Source organism: Chlorocebus sabaeus, chromosome 1 (assembly GCF_047675955.1).
Source record: "Chlorocebus sabaeus isolate Y175 chromosome 1, mChlSab1.0.hap1, whole genome shotgun sequence".
NCBI classification, from domain to species: domain Eukaryota; kingdom Metazoa; phylum Chordata; class Mammalia; order Primates; family Cercopithecidae; genus Chlorocebus; species Chlorocebus sabaeus.
In genome coordinates, this window is record NC_132904.1 from 17,673,489 (window position 1) to 17,694,383 (window position 20,895).

At 42.8% G+C, this 20,895-nt stretch overlaps 1 protein-coding gene across 30 annotated transcripts in view; it reads left to right on the forward strand.

Annotated features, from left to right (window-relative positions):
- The window catches only part of CELF1 (CUGBP Elav-like family member 1), a 90,755-nt gene that overhangs the window by 44,292 nt on the left and 25,568 nt on the right, over window positions 1-20,895 (forward strand). For 14 of the 30 annotated variants that reach the window (XM_007999399.3, XM_037999331.2, XM_037999332.2 and 11 more), the window contains exons 2-4: window positions 4,481-4,520; window positions 11,120-11,191; window positions 12,440-12,591. The exons of 3 other annotated variants lie outside the window; for them this stretch is intronic. In XM_007999399.3, the coding sequence (XP_007997590.1) occupies window positions 12,521-12,591 (71 nt within the window). In that variant the 5' untranslated portion in view covers window positions 4,481-4,520; window positions 11,120-11,191; window positions 12,440-12,520. Of the gene's footprint in view, window positions 1-4,480; window positions 4,521-8,697; window positions 8,788-11,115; window positions 11,192-12,439; window positions 12,592-20,895 lie in introns of those variants that run through there. 13 more of the 30 variants (XM_073016397.1, XM_073016409.1, XM_073016423.1 and 10 more) reach the window with 7 other exon arrangements.

Here is a 20,895-nt window from a genome sequence, read left to right on the forward strand (position 1 = left end):
ATCAACTCGTCAGCACCCATCAACTCGTCATTTACATCAGGTATAACTCCCAGTGCAATCCCTCCCCCCTCCCCCCTCCCCCCCCTCCCCTCCCCCAATAATAGGCCCCGGTGTGTGATGTTCCCCTTCCCGAGTCCAAATGATCTCATTGTTCAGTTCCCACCTGTGAGTGAGAACATGTGGTGTTTGGTTTTCTGTTCTTGTGATTGTTTGCTGAGAATGATGGTTTCCAGCTGCATCCATGTCCCTACAAAGGACACAAACTCATCCTTTTTTATGGCTGCATAGTATTCCATGGTGTATATGTGCCACATTTTCTTAATCCAATCTGTCACTGATAGACATTTGGGTTGATTCCAAGTCTTTGCTATTGTGAATAGTGCCGCAGTGAACGTACGTGTGCATGTGTCTTTATAACAGCATGATTTATAATCCTTTGGGTATATCCCCAGTAATGGGATGGCTGGGTCATATGATACTTCTAGTTCTAGATCCTTGAGGAATCGCCATACTGTTTTCCATAATGGTTGAACTAGTTTACAAGGTTGTATTTTAAATGTCTTTAAACATTTATCGCAGGCAGATAATATTGGAACCCTCAGCTAGCTTGCCCTTCGTCTTGCTGTCGCCACTCTCCCAACTTCCTTACCGGTTTTTTTTTTTTTGGAAACTGTATATCACCCTGTTGCCCAGGCTGGAATGCAGTGGCGCAATCTCGGCTCACTGCAACCTCTGCTTCCCAGGTTCAAGTGATTCTTATGCCTCAACCTCCCGAGTAGCTGGGATTATAGGTGCCTTTTTTTTTTTTTCTTGAGACACCACACCCAGCTAATTTTTGTATTTTTAGTAGAGCCGGGGTTTCACCATGTTGGCCAGACTGGTCTCGAACTCCTGACCTCAAGTGATCTGCCCACCTCGGCCTCCCAGAGTGCTAGGATTACAGACGTGAGTCACTGTGTCCGGCCTAATGTTTGTATTTTTAGTAGAGATGGAGTTTCATCATATTGGCCAGGCTGGTCTGGAACTCCTGACCTTCAGTGATCCACCTGCCTTGACCTCCCAAAGTGCTGGGATTACAGGCATGAACCACCATGCCTGGCTGTTCCCTACATTTTTTTTGCTCCTCTTTCCCTTTAGCCTTATTTTGGAGTGGGGTGGGGAGACAGGGTCTCACTGTGTGGCCTAAGCTGGAGTGCAGTGGTGCCAGCATAGCTCACTACAGCCTCAAACTTCTGGGCTCAAGCAGTGCTCCTGCCTTAGCCTTCCAAGTTGCTAGGACTACAGGTGTGCACTGCCACACCCAGCCCCCCTCTTAGCTTTTTTACTCCTCTTTAGAACCACCTATATACTTCCTGGTCCTCGCATTGTGATAGAGAAAGGTAGAGATAATGTTAATAGAAACAGACATCCGTGGAGCTACAAGGAAATATAGTACAAACAGTTCAGGCTTTCTCACGGAGCATGTGTCCTTTGTTTCCCCACAGAAACGAAAGGAAAGTTATAAAACAGTCAAAGCTTTTAGTTCTCATTTAGCTTTTCTATCTCCCCAAAGCATTTCGGTTTTCTCACAGAATAGGCAACAAAATAACATAGGAAAAGCAAAACTGGGAAGACAAAGCTTTAAAAAGATATAACTTTTGCCGGGCGCGGTGGCTCACACGTATGTAATCCTAGCACTTTGGGAGGCCGAAGCGGGTGGATCACGAGGTCAGGAGATTGAGACCACGGTGAAACCCCGTCTCTACCAAAAAATACAAAAAAACTAGCTGGGCGAGGTGGCGGGCACCTGTAGTCCCAGCTACTCCGGAGGCTGAGGCAGAAGAATGGTGTGAACCTGGGAGGCGGAGCTTGCAATGAGCTGAGATCGCGCCACTGCACTCCAGCCTGGGCGACAGAGCAAGACTCCGTCTCAAAAAAAAAAAAAAACAAAAAAAAAAACACAAACAAACAAACAAAAAAAAATATATATATATATTTATATATATATATATATAACTTTTTTGAGGTCAGGCACAGTGGCTCACCCCTGTAATCCTAGCACTTTGGGAGGCCGAGGTGGGCGGATCCCCTGAGGTCAGGAGTTCGAGACTAGCCTGACCAGCATGGTGAAATCCCATCTCTACTAAAAATACAAAATTAGCCGGGCATGGTGGCGCATGCCTATAATCCCAGCTACTCAGGAGGCTGAGGCAGAGAATTGCTTAAACCTGGTGGGCGGAGGTTGCAGTAAGCCAAGATCGCGTCATTGCACTCCAGCCTGGGCAACAGGAGCGAAATTCTGTCTCAAAACAAACAAACAACCTTTTTTTTTTTTTTTTTTTTGAGACGGAGTCTCGCTCTGTTGCCCAGGCTGGAATGCAGTGGCGTGATCTCAGCTCACTGCAAGCTCCGCCTCCTGGGTTCACAGCCGTTCTCCTGCCTCAGCCTCCCAATAGGCTGGGACTACAGGCGCCTGCCACCACGCCCCGCTAATTTCTTGTGTTTTTAATAGAGATGGGGTTTCACCGTGTTAGCCAGGATGGTCTCAATCTCCTGACCTCATGATCTGCCTGCCTCGGCCTCCCAAAGTGCTGAGATTACAGGCGTGAGCCACCATGCCCGGCCAGAACAAACAACCTTTTTTGTGTAGTGGACTATTTATTCATTTGCCCTTCTCCAAGTGACAGGATCCTGTGTGAAAGATTACAGTGTGTTTTATTTATTTATTTATTGGGGTGTGTGTGTGTGTGAGCTTTCCTTTAAAAAGTCTTTCAGTGGCTTAGGAGTAGGATGATATCCTGTTTATGTGGAGTTTTTTGTTTGTTTGTTTTGTTTCTTAAATTCATTTTTTTTTCTTTCTCTTGTACTGGCAGTTAAAATGTACCTAGCCCCTAAGGGCTGCTGTGTTCTCTGGGACTTAAGATACCTGTCCCTTACCCTTTCGTGTATTGATCCTTAACAACTCCAGGTCTCCCTTTTGCTCTCTTTATCTTGGAGATTCCCTGACTAGCTTGCAGTCTGAGTCTGGTCTCAGAGGGTAGAAGTGATGCCTATGAAAACCAATCACATAATAACACTGTTTTTCAAACTGTGTTTCACGTAAAATTTGGAGGGAAATGTGATTCCCTGGCCTTTTCTTTGCTCTTTACGTCTTCCAGAAGAACTCTTAACAAGTAGAAATTTAACTTGCTGTCTGCCATCTGTTATAACCACTACAGAGCCTTCTCAAGACACTCTATCTCAGTAAAAGTTGGTACCTCCTGAATTATGGTCACATTTCTCTAGAGAGACAGACCTACCAAGAAGCCATGGGCAGTTTATCTTCCTTAGCATCTGAATCCTTAGGTTAGTCCTCACCTTAAATGGTCATAATGATAAAGGATTGAATGAAGTTTGTGAACTTAGTAAATGGAAGTTCCTTTTTTCTTGATAACTTTTGATGGTATAGACAGATGCAAATAAATGCTTTTAGGAAGTTCTTTTTTAAAAAATTAGTTTAAGCTTTGCCCTTAAAATTATTGGAACACATCACTACTTTATTAGCAAAATTGGAAACTAATTAAGTCTGCATGAAAAGTTAATACTTAGCACCTGTTTTATGCCAGTTAAGAAATGTCTCTGTCTTCAGGGAGGATAGGCAGTGTCTTATTAGTTAGTTCTGGGTCTGGCTTTGTCTTTCAGAATTCTTGTACTTTCCAATGTAGACATTGTCCTTGGTGACTTTGAATAGTTTATTGTCTGTAATGAGAGCCAGATAGAAATACAGCTGGCAGGAGTTGTACGTGGAAGTTTGTAGGAATTTGGGCAGTTTTATATAATCAGTCTTTACTTGCAAGATTGTTCGATAATGTTTAAAAATAAAACGAATTGGTTTTGTGGTTCCTCTGTTTGCTTTTACCTTCAATTAACTTCCCCATCTTCTGATTTTTTTTTGGTTTCTGTGGTTCACCGCCACACTAGGGCCACCAAGATGCATTTACAGTGGCAGGAACTTGGTTGCTTTTGTAGGGTTTCATGCCCGGCACCTATGTATTCAGGAAGGTTGCTTTGGGGAAATAGTGTGGTCTCTCCACATTCATAACATGATCCTTAATTGCTAAAATAATTATACAGCCTTTAGTTTTTCTTAGTCTCCCGTCCAAAAGCAGATGTTAAAAATGATTGTTTTAGTGACCTAGATGTATTGAAATTCAATCTCATAAATTCTAGTCATTGGTTTGCTATTTGTTATGACATTTTAGGGCAAGACTCGTTTAAGCCTTTTAGTATTTTACTTCTCCCATCGTTTAAGTTGATGGTGTTTTAAAAGTAGCCTTGAGATATTAAATGCAACTTATCTTTAAGGTATTGAGTAAAAAGGGCGCAGGAGTAAAAAAGGCTACGTATTTTTATCTTCTGCCATGGTGACAAAGGGGCTTTTCTTTGGAAAGAGGCTATATATCTTGAGTCATGAGAGACATCTAGGCATGGCCTACTTATTTTTCTTTCCTTGGTTTTTTAGAGTGAAGACATAGTCCAGAGAGGGAAGTGTAAAGCTACAGGTATGGGCTAACTACTGAATGGGTGTGCTCCATGGCTCTCTTTTTAACCTTCTTGCATGAAGCCTGCTATGCAGATACGAAAAAGTTGCTTTCAGAAAGGTGATGGCTTCTTTTCTACATTATGGGATAACATTTGCAAAATGTATGTCTCTGGGAAGCTAGAAATATTTTCTTGCCCTCTTTTCCAACTCTTTCAAACTTAGCTATTTTCCAAGGCAGGCTTATCTCCCACTAAAACTAGCTACTGCCTAATTCTTACAGCTGTTGGGATGAACGTGTGTATGTTGGAGGGAGCTGGGAGGAATACTCTACACCAGACTTGTCCAACCCGCGGCCTGTGGGCTGCATGTATTCCAGGACGACTTTGATTATAGTCTAATACAAATTTATGAACTTTCTGAAAACATGAGATGTTTTTTTTCTTTTTCTTTGTCTTTTTTTTTTTGAGACGGAGTCTTGCTCTGTCACCCAGGCTGGAGAGCAGTGGCACAATCTTGGCTCACTGCAACCCCTCCACCTCCCAGGTTCAAGTGATTCTCCTGGCTCAGCCCCCCGAGTAGCTGGGACTATAGGCATGCGCCGCCATGCCTAGCTAATGTTTTGTATTTTTAGTAGAGACAGAGTTTCACCGTGTTAGCCAGGATGGTCTCTATCTCTTGACCTCGTGATCCGCCCTCCTTGGCCTCCCAAAGTGCTGGGATTACAGGCGTGAGCCACTGCACCCAGCCTGCAAATTTTTTTTTTTTTTTTTTTTTTACTCATCGGCTATCATTAGTGTATTTTATTTGTGGCCCAAGACAATTCTTCTTCCAGTGTGGCACAAGGAAGCCTAAAGATTGGACACCACTGGAACAGAGATGAGGACAGAACTTAGTAGATTCCATACAGACAGTAATACCTTTCTTGAACCAGAATTTGTTCAACATACTGATTTTTTTTGGGGGGGGGGGGTGGGGGGTGGGGATGGAGTTTCACTCTTGTCACCCAGGCTGGAGTGCAGTGGCACGATCTCAGATCACTGTAGGCTCCGCCTCCTGGGTTCAGGTGATTCTCGTGCCTCAGCCTCCCGAGTAGCTGGGATTACAGATGCCTGCTACTGCGCCTGGCTAATTTTTGTATTTTTAGTAGAGACGGAGTTTCATCATGTTGGCCAGGCTGGTCTCGAACTCCTGACCTCAGGTGATCTGCTGGCCTCGGCCTCCCAAAGTACTGAGATTACAGGTGTGAGCCACTGTGCCTGGCTAACATACTGATTTTTTTATTTTATTTATTTTATTTATTTTTTTTTTGGAGACAGAGCCTCACTCTGTCACTCAGGCTGGAGTGCAGTGGCGTGATCTCGGCTCACTGCAAGCTCCGCCTTCTGGGTTCACACCATTCTCCTGCCTCAGCCTCCCAAGTAACTGGTACTACAGGCGCCTGCCACCACGCCCGGCTAATTTTTTTGTATTTTTTTAGTAGAGAAGGGGTTTCACCGTGTTAGCCAGGATGGTCTTGATCTCCTGACCTCGTGATCTGCCCACCTTGGCCTCCCAAAGTGCTGGGATCGCAGGTGTGAGCCACCACGCCTGGCCTAACATAATGGTTTTTAAATCAGCACTGGAGCTTTAAAAAAGTATAAACTTATGATATATTGTTACCAACTAAGAAATGCACTTAAGTTCCAGAACTAGCGTGGGATCTGAAAGTATGACTTGATTGGAAGGGTGGTCACAATTTGACAGGACTGTTTTGTTAGGTCAGGGTTACTGACAGATACTCCAGGGAAGGCTCTGAGGCTATACTAGTGCTGAGTACAGAGTCTTTCTGTGATTAAGGATAGGGGGAGGAAATGGAAAACTTTTTAGTTTTCTTTTTTTTTTTCTTTTTTTTTTTTTTTTTTGAGACGGAGTCTTGCTCTGTCGCCCGGGCTGGAGTGCAGTGGCCGGATCTCAGCTCACTGCAAGCTCCGCCTCCCGGGTTTACGCCATTCTCCTGCCTCAGCCTCCCGAGTAGCGGGGACTACAGGCGCCCGCCACCTCGCCCGGCTAGTTTTTTGTGTTTTTAGTAGAGACGGGGTTTCACTGTGTTAGCCAGGATGGTCTCGATCTCCTGACCTCGTGATCCGCCCGTCTCGGCCTCCCAAAGTGCTGGGATTACAGGCTTGAGCCACCGCGCCCGGCTACTTTTTAGTTTTCAAAATGGTGATGTTTTTGTCATATCCTTTCAGTATACCATATGTGATAATTTTACAGGCAAAGCAACTTGCACACAACAAATTATTAAACGTAGTGCTTTTTTTGGTACAGTGATTTTAGATTTGAAATGGAAATTTTTGTGTGTGTGTGTGATGGAGTGTCACTCTGTTGCCCAGGCTGGAGTGCAATGGCATGGTGTTGGCTCACTGCAACCTCCGCCTCCTGGGTTCAAGCAATTCTCCTGCCTCAGCCTCCCAAGTAGCTGAGACTACAGGCACCCGCCACCACATCCAGCTAATTTTTGTATTTTTAGTAGAGATGGGGTTTCACCATGTTGGCCAAACTGGTTTAGAACTCCTGACCTTAAGTGATCCGCCCACCTCGGCCTCCCAAAGTGCTGGGATTATAGGCATGAGCCACTGTGCCCAGCCTGAAATGGAGACTTTTTATGTTTTATTTATTTTGTTTTGTAAGGCGGGGTCTCACTGTGTTACCCATGCTGGAGTGTAGTGGTGCGAGCAAGTCTCACTGCAGCCTTGACCTTCCTGGGCTCAGGTGATCCTCCCACTTCAGCCTCACAAGTAGCTGGGACTACAGGTGGGCACCATCATGCCTCACTATTTTTTGTATTTTTTTTGTAGAGATGGCACCATGTTGCCCAGGCTAGTCTTGCCTGAGCTCAAACGATGCTCCTGCCTTGGCCTTCCAAAGTGCTAGGATTAAAAGTGTTTCTCACTGTGCCCAGCCGGAAAAATTCTTTTTACAATATTTCTCTTTCTTCTTTAACCCCCCTTCCCACCATGCAGAAATTTTTACATTGTCTAGATTCTTATGGAAAAGTTAGCTTTGTTTGTTTGTTTGTTTGTTTTTGAGACAGGGTCTTGTTCTGTTGCCCAGGCTGGAGTGCAGTGACTCAATCTTGGCTCACTGCAGCGTTGACCTCCTGGGCCCAGTCACTCCTCGTGCCTCAGCCTCCTGAGTAACTGAGACTACAGTGTGTACCACCACACCCAGCTAATGTTTTGTATTTTTTTGTAGAGGTCGGTCCTGCTTTGTTGCCCAGACAAGTCTCAAACTCCTGGACTTGAGCAGTCTGCCCACCTTGGCCTCCCAAAGTGTTGGGATTATAGGCGTGAGCCTGTGTTCCTGGCCCATAAATTATTCTTAACTGTTACATTTTGTAACAATAACAAAAATCTTCCACCAAGTGAAATATAATTACCACAGAAATAATTACCAGTTTGTGTCAGCATATTTTACCTGTGCAAAGTAGTTGGTTGGGAGCTCAGGAGACCCACTAATTATATTATAAATACTCAATTTAAGAAATGAAATTTAGGTCCAAAAAGGTACTGTATAAAAATTTAAGTTACTATAGTTGGTTATTTTCAAGTATCAATTGCTTACTTTTTTAATCTCTTATATCATCTCACTGCCAGAAACTCGGGGGTAAAATACCCAGTCCACTTAGCAGCAGTGTGAGGTTATGACCATTCCCTAGATTTTTGCAATTTGAATTCCCTTGTATAGATTGATGGTGATTTTTAATGACATTGATTCCCTTTTCAGTAGTAGCTTCTAATCTCCTCTGTGCTTATATAACTAGACTTCACTTTATTGCCCTTTCAAACATACTTAGATTATTGGGGTAGAAGTGTAAAATCTGTTCACCTGTTGTAGAACTCCCTGGTTATATCTATCAAGGTAGACGTTTGCATAAGCTACCTAGGCTTTTTTGCTTAACTGTGCTTTTGTTTGCTTTTTCATCCTTTTGGCAAAACATACTGTGATTGCTAGCCTTTCTCTTTTCTAATCCAGTTTTACATCTTCCTGTTAAGTTTATACTATGCCTGTATCCTAAATGCAATGAATGCTGTCCTGTTGAGTGTTTTTCTTACCTATATTGATCATTTTTAATGATTTGGGTTCTTAATGTTACAGCAGGCTGATTGCTCCTACCTTCACTTAATCGGGCTTTGAATTGTTGCTCTTTTAAATAGTAGAGAATATTCAAGGCAGAGAAAACAGACAGACGGACAACCGGGGAGAGAAGAGGAAACCATGAAAGTACATTCAGAGTGAAAGGACAGGTGATAAGAAGAGGCTGAGGGAAAGTTAAGGCCTTCTTTTGCAGCAGACCCTTGGTTATAACCCCTCCCGTCACCTCTGTATTTCTAATGCTTCCTTTGTGGGAAAAGGCTGGAATGTCTATTTGATTTTTTTTTTTTTTTTTTTTTGAGACAGAGTCTCATTCTGTCACCCAGGCTGGAGTGCAGTGGCGCAATCTCAGCTCACTGCAGCCTCCGCCGCCTCCTGGGTTCAAGTGATTCTCCTGCCTCAGCCTCCTGAGTAGCTGGGATTACAGGCATGTGTCACCACGCCCAGCAATTTTTTTATATTTTTAGTAGAGACGGGGTTTCACCGTGTTAGCCAGGATGGTCTCGATCTCTTGACCTCGTGATCTGCCTGCCTTGGCCTCCTAAAGTGCTGGGATTACAGGCTTGAGCCACCGTGCCCAGATGAATTAAGACATTTAAACACATGCACGCGCACACACACACACACACACACACACACACACACGGGCAGTTTTTTGTGAATAACTTTTTCTACTTTTAAATTTCCCCTAATATTTGCACTTTTGTATTCCCATAATTTATCACTTAACTTCATAACCTCTTTCTAAAATTGACTTGTGATTAATTTCTGTGCTCTTTTCCCAAAACATGTTGAATTTAATTATACTGAGATAACTCTTGTGACCTGTCTAAAAAGAAGTGCCCTCTTTCATGTAATGACATTTCCATCTTGTGGGTTTTTTTTTTTTTTTTTTTTTTTGAGACAGAGTCTCGCTCTGTCACCCAGGCTGGAGTGCAGTGGTCGGATCTCAGCTCACTGCAAGCTCCGCCTCTTGGGTTCACGCCATTCTCCTGCCTCAGCCTCCCGAGTAGCTGGGACTACAGGCGCCCGCCACCTCGCCTGGCTAGTTTTTTGTATTTTTTAGTAGAGACGGTGTTTCACCGTGTTAGCCAGGATGGTCTCGATCTCCTGACCTCATGATCCGCCCGTCTCGGCCTTCCAAAGTGCTGGGATTACAGGCTTGAGCCACCGCGCCCAGCCCATCTTGTGGGTTTTTAAAGCAATGTTGCTTTATAAATCATAAAATGGACTTTAATAGCAGTATAAGCACAGAGAATTTATGGACCATACTTTCTATTTTCAACTGCTTTATAAATTGGGCCTCTAGAGACTTCTTTTGAACGAAAGTTCAATGACTGGGAAAAAATGATTTTAAGACATTACTCTAAATCATGTTTCCCAGCCCTTGGCTTAGTGAAAACTATTTTAAGGAGAACACATCCTTTCATACATTGGGCAGTGCCTGGCAACTCAATAATGTCTCCATTTAAGTAGTCTGTTACAGATATGATTCTGATTTGAACTGGAGATACAATTAGATTTCGTATGTTTTTAGTAAATACTAAAAACACAATAACCAGTAAGTTCCTTGTTTTTTTGATGGGGGAGACGGAGTCTTACTCTGTTGCCTAGGCTGGAGTGCAGTGGTGTGATCTCGGCTCACCACAACCTCCACCTCCTGGGTTCAAGCTATTCTCCGCCTTAGCCTCCCGAGTAGCTGGGGTTAGAGGCACGTGCCACCTCACCCAGCTAATTTTTTTTTTTTTTGGTATTTTTTTAGTAGAGATGGAGTTTCACTGTGTTGGCCAGGCTGGCCTTGAACTTCTGACCTCAGGTGATCTACCTGCCTTGGCCTCCCAGAGTGTTGAGATTGATTACAGGTGTGAACCACCGTGAGCTGATGTTGCTCAGCCTTTTTAAAGCCTGGAATGTCTTTTTAAAGGAATTCTTGCACTAAAAGATGTAATTTGGTTGTCGACTCAGAGTTATTCTTTGGTCCAGGCAGCTTTCTATAGGAAGAGGCATGCCATCAGTTCCAGTGTACATAGGAAAAACTAGGACAAATATAACCAGTAATCTAACCAGTCCCAGCTAGGGTTACCATCTTCTGTCTGACAGGCATGGCTGGGTAAACTGTGTACTGTGTGTCAGTTGCACAGTCTCCTCTCACTTGCAGCTTGTTTTTGCTGCTTTAATAGGGTGGAAGAGAGCTCCTGCCACTTCTGCCTCTATAGTAGTAAATCAGATGAGCGAGTCTCTGGCAAAAATAGAAAAAGCAGTAAGTTGCTGTTACAGTTCTAGATTTTGGATGATGACGTCTGGACATGGACAGAAGAGACAGTTTTCACCTTCCTGGGTCAGATGCAGACAGATGTCAGCCATTGTTACACAGATTAGAACTTTTAGGCCTATGCTATTGTGCCTTTTTCTTTTTCTTTTTTTTTTTTTTTTTTTTAACGTTAACTGTGTGTTTAGGAGTTCATTCGTTTTACTTCTTTGCAGGCTGAACATAACTTCTTTTTTTCAAAGTTCCCTGTGTTGTGAACTGAGCTTGGGTGAAGTGAAATCTTTGAGGTAAGGCAACTCTAATGATAAAAATGGAAAGAAAGCCTGTGAAATTTGGGAGCCTTCAGAGATAACATTTTAGAGTCACTGCCTAAATATTGAAATGCCACCATTTGTTGTTTGGGGGGATGTGGAGCTAAATTGAGAACGGGAGCACACATCTGCCTTGACTGCTAAGTATATCCATCTCTACTGCTCACCCATAATAGAATTTTTATGTGTGCACTCACTAGTCTTGGTTTTAGCAACAGTTTAAAGGAGGAAAATGACAATGAAGAAACTTCATTCCTTGGTTTTTCCCTTACATGTTTGAGTGTTGTCCCTGATAGGCCCTAGTTCTTTTTCATTATTATCACTATAGTGGCTTTCGTTCTTTGTTTCTTTAGAAAGGACAACAGAGAACTGAAAATACATTATTTCCTAGTATGCTAGTAAGAGGCAGAATATTACTATTCCATTTTTATTTTCTGGCAAATTAAGCTTCAGAGTTAGTAAAGAAAATTTCTGTGTGCCATCTAATGAGTGTTGCTGAACAAAGGATTTTTGAAGTCTTTCACCTAGATGAGAAGCACACCTTACTCTAACCATTAAATAGCACATCATCGAGAAAGCAAGGTCAGTTGAGAAATTGATGCTTTTTTGAAAATATCAAGAAAAAAAAAAGTAAAGTTGATCCACTGTAGGCAGTTGTACGTGAGTGGTAAGTTTCTGGTGGCCAGTTTATTCAACCAGCTTGTCTCTGGCCTGCTTCTGATGGTCTTATCATTCCTCTTTATGTGACTGTTCTGAGGTTAGTTTGGACCTAAGTACTGTGCTCATTGCTGTCTGTGGCACATGGAAACGTAAGTTTAAAAGCAAGGCTAACAACCCACTTCTTCGGTGAGCCTTTTCTCGCTTCAGTTAGTTTCAGGCTTTGGGGGACCTTAAAAACTGGTTTGCAGGGAGGAGTTTGGAGGATGTGAAACAAGTTTGTGTTTCTTCTGCTCTGTTAGCCACTGCTATCTTCATGGATCTGACATTCTATTTATCTGACAGTGCACTTAGTACTGCTTCGCCAGGGAAAATCGCACAAAACAAGCCTGGCGCATCAGCACTTTCATTGTGTGCTGGGCTGAGCCTCCCTTCACATGGTCACATCCCCATTTTAATCCAATACTCCCTTTCCCTACCCCTTCCCCAGTCCTGCCTCTTTCTGTGGCACTTATTGCTGGTTTCCCTGAGCTCCTGTTTCCACTTTGTGTTTTTTGTGGGGCCCAGGAAGCTAAAGCTGTGTGTATTTGTGGATCAGACAAGTGCAGCAAGTTAATATCATTGGCTTCTGAAGGGGAGAGTGAGGTGATGGCTGCGTTTAAGTTGGATTTCCTTCCAGAAATGATGGTGGATCATTGCTCTTTGAATTCCAGTCCCGTGTAAGTATTTTTGTTGTCTAATTTTTATCATAAGCAGAGGAACTGGGCTGTTTCTTTATTTGATGAAATTGATTCCTTTTTTTAAGAAGGGGAAGAAAAAAATGGGAAAGGAAGCCAAAACAACCTGAATTTTCTCATGCTATTATTTTTAATTGTAGTCTGAGTCTGTCTCATTACTGCTTATTTCCTCAAGGCTTTAAGTTATTTATATAAAGGTGCACTTGATATATGACCAGCAGCATCAGCTCAAGTGTGCCAGTTCCAATTCCTTTAAACGGTAGTGTTTTCCTGTATGATAGATTCCAAGGTATTTTTTTTTTTAAACTATAGCATTGTTGCTTTGGGTTGGACAAGCAATTTCAAATAATCTTTTGGGAAGGAAGTGTTTTATTATTTTAAATTATTAGATTCTTAGTCTCATATCACAGAGGAGACTGGTAGCTACAGTCAGTGTGTTTAGTATCATCTACAACATTCTGTATTAACATACAATGTGTAATCCTGGACCTTGATCCCCACCCCCCCAAGTCTCATTGAAAATGCAGCTCAGCACATGATTTTAGGAACATCAAATTGTCCTTCACCCTCCAAAAAAAGCAAAACTGGATCAATCTTGATCGGCAATTTGCCCAAATAAATTGTGAGAACGAGAAACCTTGTTGGCTTGCAGTACTGTTCAAGAACTGCTGTTGTACACAGCCAAAATGCTAACCTAGCCCTGAGCTGTAGCTGCTGGGAACCTGAATTCTGGACTTTGTACAGAAGGACACATTTCCAACCCCTGATTTCAGTCACTGTAACCAGGCTTCAGAGTGTTTTGGAACCTCCAGCAAATGAGCTTTAGGTTATTCAAAGCCAAGAATATTAAGTGATAGAATATTCTCTAGATAACAGGTGTTAATGCAAGTCTTTGAGGTTAGGCCTCCATGTACAAATCAATCTACCCTGGGATTAGATGTAACAGGTGTGGATAATAGTAGATACCGAACAGTTCTTTGTGGAATAGTTGGGGGGCAGGTTTCAAAGTTAGCTGTTTCTCTCTTTGTTTTTGAAATAGGGTCTTGCTTTGTTGCCCAGACTGGAGTGCAGTGGCACAGTCACAGTTCACTGTAGCCTCAATGTCCTAGGCTCAAGCAGTCCTCTCATCTCAGCTTCCCAAGTGACTGGGACCACAGGCATGCACCACCACCTGGCTGATTTTTAAATTTATTGTAGATATGAAGTCTCCCTGTGTTGCCCAGGCTGGTCTTAAACTCCTGGGCTCAAGCTATCCTGCTGCCTCAGAACCTGGTCTGTCTTACTCTTTTGAAATGAATGTTATGTCTCCTCTGTAGTCTCCAAAATTACAGTAATTTAAATGTCTTTTTATGAGAATTCTTTACTACTAAAATTTTACTTTAGCAGTAACAGGCGAAATTACAGTGAATATCATCATAAAGATTTAATACATAATAAGGATATTTCCATGTCCCAGGATTTATGATCCTTAGAAACAAGACTGTTGCTTAAATTATCTTTCATTGTAACACTTCCTGTGTTTTGCCACTGCCTGGTGTTCAACCCAGCATTGACACAGCATTCTTCTCAGCCTGCTTTCTAATCTTTTAAGATATTGGACTCATTCAGTATCCCGTTAAATCTGGACCATGGACCACTGCATGAAAGTCACCTGAAACTTAAAAATTCAGATGTTTTTGTGCTAGAATAGGACCCCCTAGACTCTAGTCTAACAAGTGTCCAGCATGTTTTTCATGCACACTAAAATTTGAGAGCTAGTGGACTTACCGCAGGTCATTCTCAGAGTCAATCGAGGAATGAATTATCAACATTTTTTCTAAGTGTGTTTGCATCTGTTTTAGTCATCCATCTTCACCAAAGCTTTGCAAGGGTGCCTGGTCGTAGGCTATTGCCCCCATTTTAAACATGAGAGACCCAGTTGAGAGAGATTGAGGACAAATAGTAATCAATGTTGGGCCTGAAGTACAAGTTGAAAGGTAAAGGTCTTTTTATATTTTGCCCACTAGACCAGGCTACCTCTCGTGTCAGTGAACAGTTACCCAATGTTCTTGATTCTCCATTGATCACTCTTAAGCTTCCACTGGTGCTTCTTACTTTGCTTGCACCCTAAGATATGGGTATTTTCATGAGTTGTGTCCCAAACTTTTTACTTTTCACTCTCCCATTGCTTAAGGGGACACTGATGAGCTTCTCTGCTTCTCAGATCTCTGTTCCCCCAAATGTCTTCTGAGGTCTATGACTTTATTCTAAATACTGCTCATTGGTTACTTTCATCTAGAGACTTCCCCACAAAAAATAATTCCCATATTGTCTTCGCTAGAACCCAAGAGTTGTTAGTTTCTTTCTCTTCCTCTCCTCCTTGGAGTTCAAGTGAACTCCAGGTCCTAGTGTATCCTGGCCCAAAATTTCTCAGTATTGTCTGAGACTGGGCACTAATCTTAGGTAGTAGTTTATGCAAGAGCCTTCCGCTCTCCATGTTCCCTGCCTTATTTCATCCTCTAGATTATTTTTAGTTATCTTTTAAAAGGACAGATCTGATCATTCACTTAATCTAAAATCTTGGAATAAACTCCAAGCCTGTCTATATAACATGGAAAGCCCTTCACTGGGTCTCTCTGACCTACCTCTTTATTCTTGTCAACTTTCTAGTATGATCCCCTCTGTTTCTGTACTCTTTCCACAACTTTCTCAGGTCCTTTTTCTCCCTTCTAATGTTATCCCACTCTTCCAGTATCTCCTCAGTCCTTACCATTTCTTCGTCACCCTTAGGCCACTTTCCTCCATGCCATGTTGCACTTTTTCTACTTACCTACTCTGTGCAGCTAAATCTCTGCACACACACCTCCCCCTCCTCCAATAAAGTAAAATCATATTAGCCACTTCTTTCATAGAACTTTTAAACATTCCTTTGTAGGATTTGTAGAGGATTATAATTGTGCCCTTCTACTTTTTCAGTGACATTGCCTCAAGGTCACATATTGCTCAGTCTTATAGAGCCCTGTAGTGTGTAGTATCTGGCACCATAGCAAAAGCTTGGGTATTACAGTTGAGAATGATATTAAAGATGATTGCAGAGATAAGATTTCCAGATCTTATCTTCATACCTCAGGCAAGAAGGCTGAAAACCTTTAAAAGCATATTGTTAGCTTTTCTATTGTTGGATGGTGAATTTAAATTATTATTGTCTTTATTGTGCTTAAGAGATAGCTTTTTCTAGTACCTAACACCCCACATGATAGGAAGATTGCCCTTTATCCAAATGAAAATTACTTTCTCACAGCGTAAATGTATTATTCTGTCTTGTTCTCACTAGGGAGCAGCTGGTAAGTAACACAGGCCAGTGTTTCTGGGCCCTTTTTATTCTGATGCACTTCTGTTCCAGTTTTTCCACAGCACTGTATGTGAGCCAGAGGGACCTTGTATATAAGGGTGGGTGGTGGCTGAAGTTTGGAATGCAACAAGTATTTTTGCCTGCTGGGGAGGTGGAGGGATTGGTAAGTATCTGAATTTTTTCTATTTGTATAGTTTAAGGGAAGTCAACAGGTAATGGAAGGGGGGAGTGAAAAAATTAATAATGAAAGGTTTCAGGAATTATTTTTAAACAGGTCCCATTTGAAGGTCTTGTTTGGCTGCAAGGAACAGATGTCCACTCAAGCTAGCATATATGAAAGGGCTTTCTTATAAGGACTTAGATGGACTGAACTGTCATCTAATCAGGAGCTCTGCAGCTAGAAAACCTAGAAACTGTATCTTTCTGACCCCAGGATACACAACTGCTCACTCTACATGTGCCTCCTTTCTACTCTTAACTACCTTATAACTTTGGTTGCAACATGGCCTTTCTTCAGATCCCTTCTCCTTCCCCTCCACATTGAGACATAATTCACATACTATAAAGTTTACCCTTTAAAGTGAGCAATTTCAGTGATTTTAGTATATACAAGAGTTGTGTAACCATTTCCACTATTTAATTGCAGAACATTTCATCACCCCAAAAGAAACCCTGTACCTAAAAGCAACCATTCCCCTCTTCCTCCCAACATCACCCTTCCCCCATCCCCATTCCTAAGCAACCACCAACCTACTTTCTTTTTTTTTTTTTTTCCCTTTGAGACGGAGTCTCACTCAGTTGCCCAGGCTGGAGTGCAGTGGCGCGATCTCGGCTCACTGAGAGCTCCGCCTCCCAGGTTCACGCCATTCTCCTGCCTCAGTCTCCCAAGTAGCTGGGACTACAGGCGCCTGCCGCCACGCCTGGCTAATTTTTTTGCATTTTTAGTAGAGACGGGGTTTCACTGTGTTAGCCAGGATGGTCTCCATCTCCTGACCTCGTGATCTGCCCGCCTCGGCCTCCCAAAGTGCTGGGATTACAGGCGTGAGCCACTGCGCCCGGCCACCAACCTACTTTCTGTCTGTAGATTGCCTGTTCTGGGCATTTCATATAAATGGTAACATATACTATGTGGCCTTTTGTGACTGAGTTCTTTTACTTAGCATAATGTTTTCAAGGTCTTTATTGTAGCCTGACTCATTATCTTTTGACCACAGTACTTTGCACTTCTCCATTTAACCCATGCTATCTCTAGTTGCAACTAAATTAAGTTTAAATAACTTAGTGGCTGTCGTATTGCTCAGTGCAGCTGTAAAGGAGCTTGATTGGCCAGCCGTGTTTTTGTTTTAAGCATAGGTCAAGGGTCTTAAGTTTCTGGCCAGCCAATGGATCAGCTTGCCGTTGGGTTAAGACACACCCCCTGGTTTAGTCACTTGGGGCCAGAGGATGGGAAAAAAAGGTGGAATAGAACATTTGTGCTGCCCCTGAGATAGGCCTGGGGTGGGGAAATTTTGAGAGGGGAAAGGAAAGGAGAAAGAGAAGAGAGTGTTCAAGAATTTTGAAGAAATACATACTTTGAAAATACGGATCTTTGTTGTTCCTTCGTGTGTCACTTCCCAATTGTGTCCCTATTATATTTTCTCATAGTATGTTTCAGCAGAAATCAAGGTAGACGAGATAGCCTCTTGTCCTGAATTTTCATAGTTGCTCATTCTTAATAATGGCAGCAGAAGCAACAGTGAAAGCAACTACCTCCTCAGGTATTATTACTGCTGCTGCTGCCAGTAGTAGAAACATAAAAAGAGAGGGGGTAGGTTTCATCCCTTTCCCCTAAAACACTTGCCACTTTCTCATCTTCCTCCTTTTCACATTCTTGCAGGCCGTGATTTGCCTTTCTTATATCCTGTTCCCTGGTCAGGGCTGGCAGTACTGCTCCAGGAAATAGGAATTCCCATAGACTGGCCTCTTAGGAATGACAGGGACACTATAGATACTTCTCCAGGGAACTGCTGAATTCACTGGTTCTTGAGTGGAGATGATAAATATACATAACTCTCCATCGAATGGGGAAGTAAAGTACAAATTTGAGAATGTATTTAGTGATACATAGAGTAAGTGGATGATGTGGTGCTGATGTGTAGCCAGATGGCTTTTTTAATACAATGGTTACTTTTAATCTTAATGACAAGATGCATATTGGAAGTATATGTCGAAGAGGGAGAGTGTTGTTATTTCTCTTCAGATACAATATCAGAGAAAGTTTGTGACTGCTTATTACATACACATGGGTATACATGCAGTTGTTGCTATACCTGGATAGTGCTTCTCAAGCTGTGGTAAAGGACCATATCTCTCCCCACCCCCATCCCCCACTCCCTTTTAAAATACAGTGAAAATGAAGTAGGGGAAAAAATAAGGTACAAGCTTGTATTTTATATTTATTATTATTAGATTGAACAAATACAAAATTGCTCAGTCTAATTTCTGTAAAAATTTCTGTAAGAGTTAAGTTTGAAGATTGCCCCTGGTCCTTAGGCCATACTTTTGGGTTTTTGTTTGTTTGTTCGTTTGTTTTTAAGATAGTCTCGCTCTGTTGCCCAAGCTGGAGTGCAGTGGTGAGATCTTGACGCACTGTAGCCTCCGCCTCCCAGGTTCAAGCGATTCTCCTGCCTCAGCCTCCCAAGTAGCTGGGAATACAGGTGTGTGCCACCACGCCCAGCTAATTTTTATTTTTTTAAAGTAGAGACAGGGTTTCACCATATTGTTCAGGCTGGTCTCAAACTCCTGACCTCAAGTGAGCCATTGTGCCCAGCCTCTTGGGCCACACTTTGAACAGCACTACTCTACGGGAGTCTTCTGGCTATTGAATTGGTATATAAACAGGGAAAGGGAGGTTCATGGTGTAGGTAGACATGAAAAAATAGAGAAGGATTTGGAGAGCCAAAGAAGAATCTAGAATCTTGAGTCTCTGCTAAACTTTTGGGTAAACTGTAATCTACATATATTGACTTGTGTTTATGCTTTAGCACTAAACAGGATGCAAACGTTTAGAATTGGCACACAAGCAACAGAGGGAAGGGGCATGCTGAGAGCAGTTGCCTCCAGTGTAATACAGATTGATAAAACTGCTTTTCAGAAATAGCCGTCAGCTTCCTTATCAAAACGTTTTCTGGCCGGGCGCGGTGGCTCAAGCCTGTAATCCCAGCACTTTGGGAGGCCGAGATGGGCGGATCACGAGGTCAGGAGATCAAGACCATCCTGGCTAACCCGGTGAAACCCCGTCTCTACTAAAAAAAATACAGAAAATTAGCCGGGCGAGGTGGCAGGCGCTTGTAGTCCCAACTGCTCGGGAGGCTGAGGCAGGAGAATGGCGTAAACCCGGGAGGCGGAGCTTGCAATGAGCTGAGATCCGGCCACTGCACTCCAGCCTGGGCGACAGAGCGAGACTCCGTCTCAAAAAATACAAAACAAAAAAAAGAAAAAAACGTTTTCTGGGCACCATTGGGGTTCTTTGTTAACTCTGTCTAGAATAGAAATACAGTGAAAGATTAGCAACATTTTAGTAAAATGCTATTACAACTGGTAATTAGAGTTGTCGGGACAGGTTGTAGGGAGTAACAGTAACAGCCAGTGTTTCACTAGTCATAGGACTGCCTTTTTTTTTTTTTTTTTTTTCTTTTGGAGACAAGGTCTCACTCTGCCACCCAGGCTAGAGCGCAGTGGCCCCATCTCAGCTCACTGCAACCTCCGCCCCCCAGGTTCAAGCGATTCTCATGCCTTAGCCTCCCAGGTAGCTGGGATTACAGGTGCACGCCACCACACGCAGCTAATTGTTTTGTATTTTTTGGTAGAGACGGAGTTTCACCATGTTGGTCTCAAACTCCTGACCTCAAGTAATCCACCTACCTCGGCCTCCCGCGGTGCTAGGATTACAGGCGTGAGCCACCATGCCTGACCACAGGGCTTTTTTCATCATGGTAGCTGGTTTCTGTTGCAACATTAGGATTAAGCGTTTAAAAGCAGTCACATTATGTTTTTGCCATGACCTGCCACACGTTTTAAATTAATAGATTACAGGAAAACCAGTAAGATGATGCCATCTAAAACACTCAAAAGAAAATAGGCCAGGTATGGTAGCTCATGCCTATAACCCCAGCACTTTGGGAAAATGAGGTGGGAGAGTTATTTGAGCGCGGGAGTTTCAGACCAGCCCTTGCAACATAGTGAAACCCTCTCTCTACAGAAAAAAATTAAAAACTAGCCAGGCGCGGTGGCGCACACCCATAGTTCCGTCTACTGGGATTGCTGAGGTAGGAGTATCGCTTGAGCCTGGGTGGTCGAGGCTGCAGTTAGCTGTGGTCATGCCACTGTACTCCAACCTGGGTAACAGAGCGAGACCGTGTCTTTAAAAGAAAACGGCCTGCTGATCCTGTGGCAATCAAATAATCATAGGAGATAATAGTTGCTCTTAAATTTGGGTGCTGTTTTTGTGCATAAGCACTCATTTTATCAGAGCTAATTGGTTAAATGGGAACTGTTGAAACTTAAGAAATTTCTCCCTTCGCACATTCGAGTGCTTACTTTGAACCAGAATACTATACCAGGTGTGGTTACAGGAATGAATAGGAAATAAAATAGTTTCTGCCTGCAAGGAGCTGTCAGTGTAATTGGGAAGAGGTGGATACAGCCCGATTATGTTCAAAGGTGTTAAGCATAATTTTATTGCTAAAATTTCCACAACGAAGGTGGAAATTTAGTACTGTTGGAGTCCTAGGATGGTAGCTAATCAGTTAACCTGGAAGAATATGGGGAGCCTTCACAGATGTAGGGTCAGGAAGTGGTTTATATGCCATTTGTCTTACAGCTTTTGAATTTAGATAGTGCTAGAGTCATCAAAAGTGATGTGAGAATAACCCCTGTAAGTATTGAATTATAAAAGATTCAAGACTGGGTGTGGT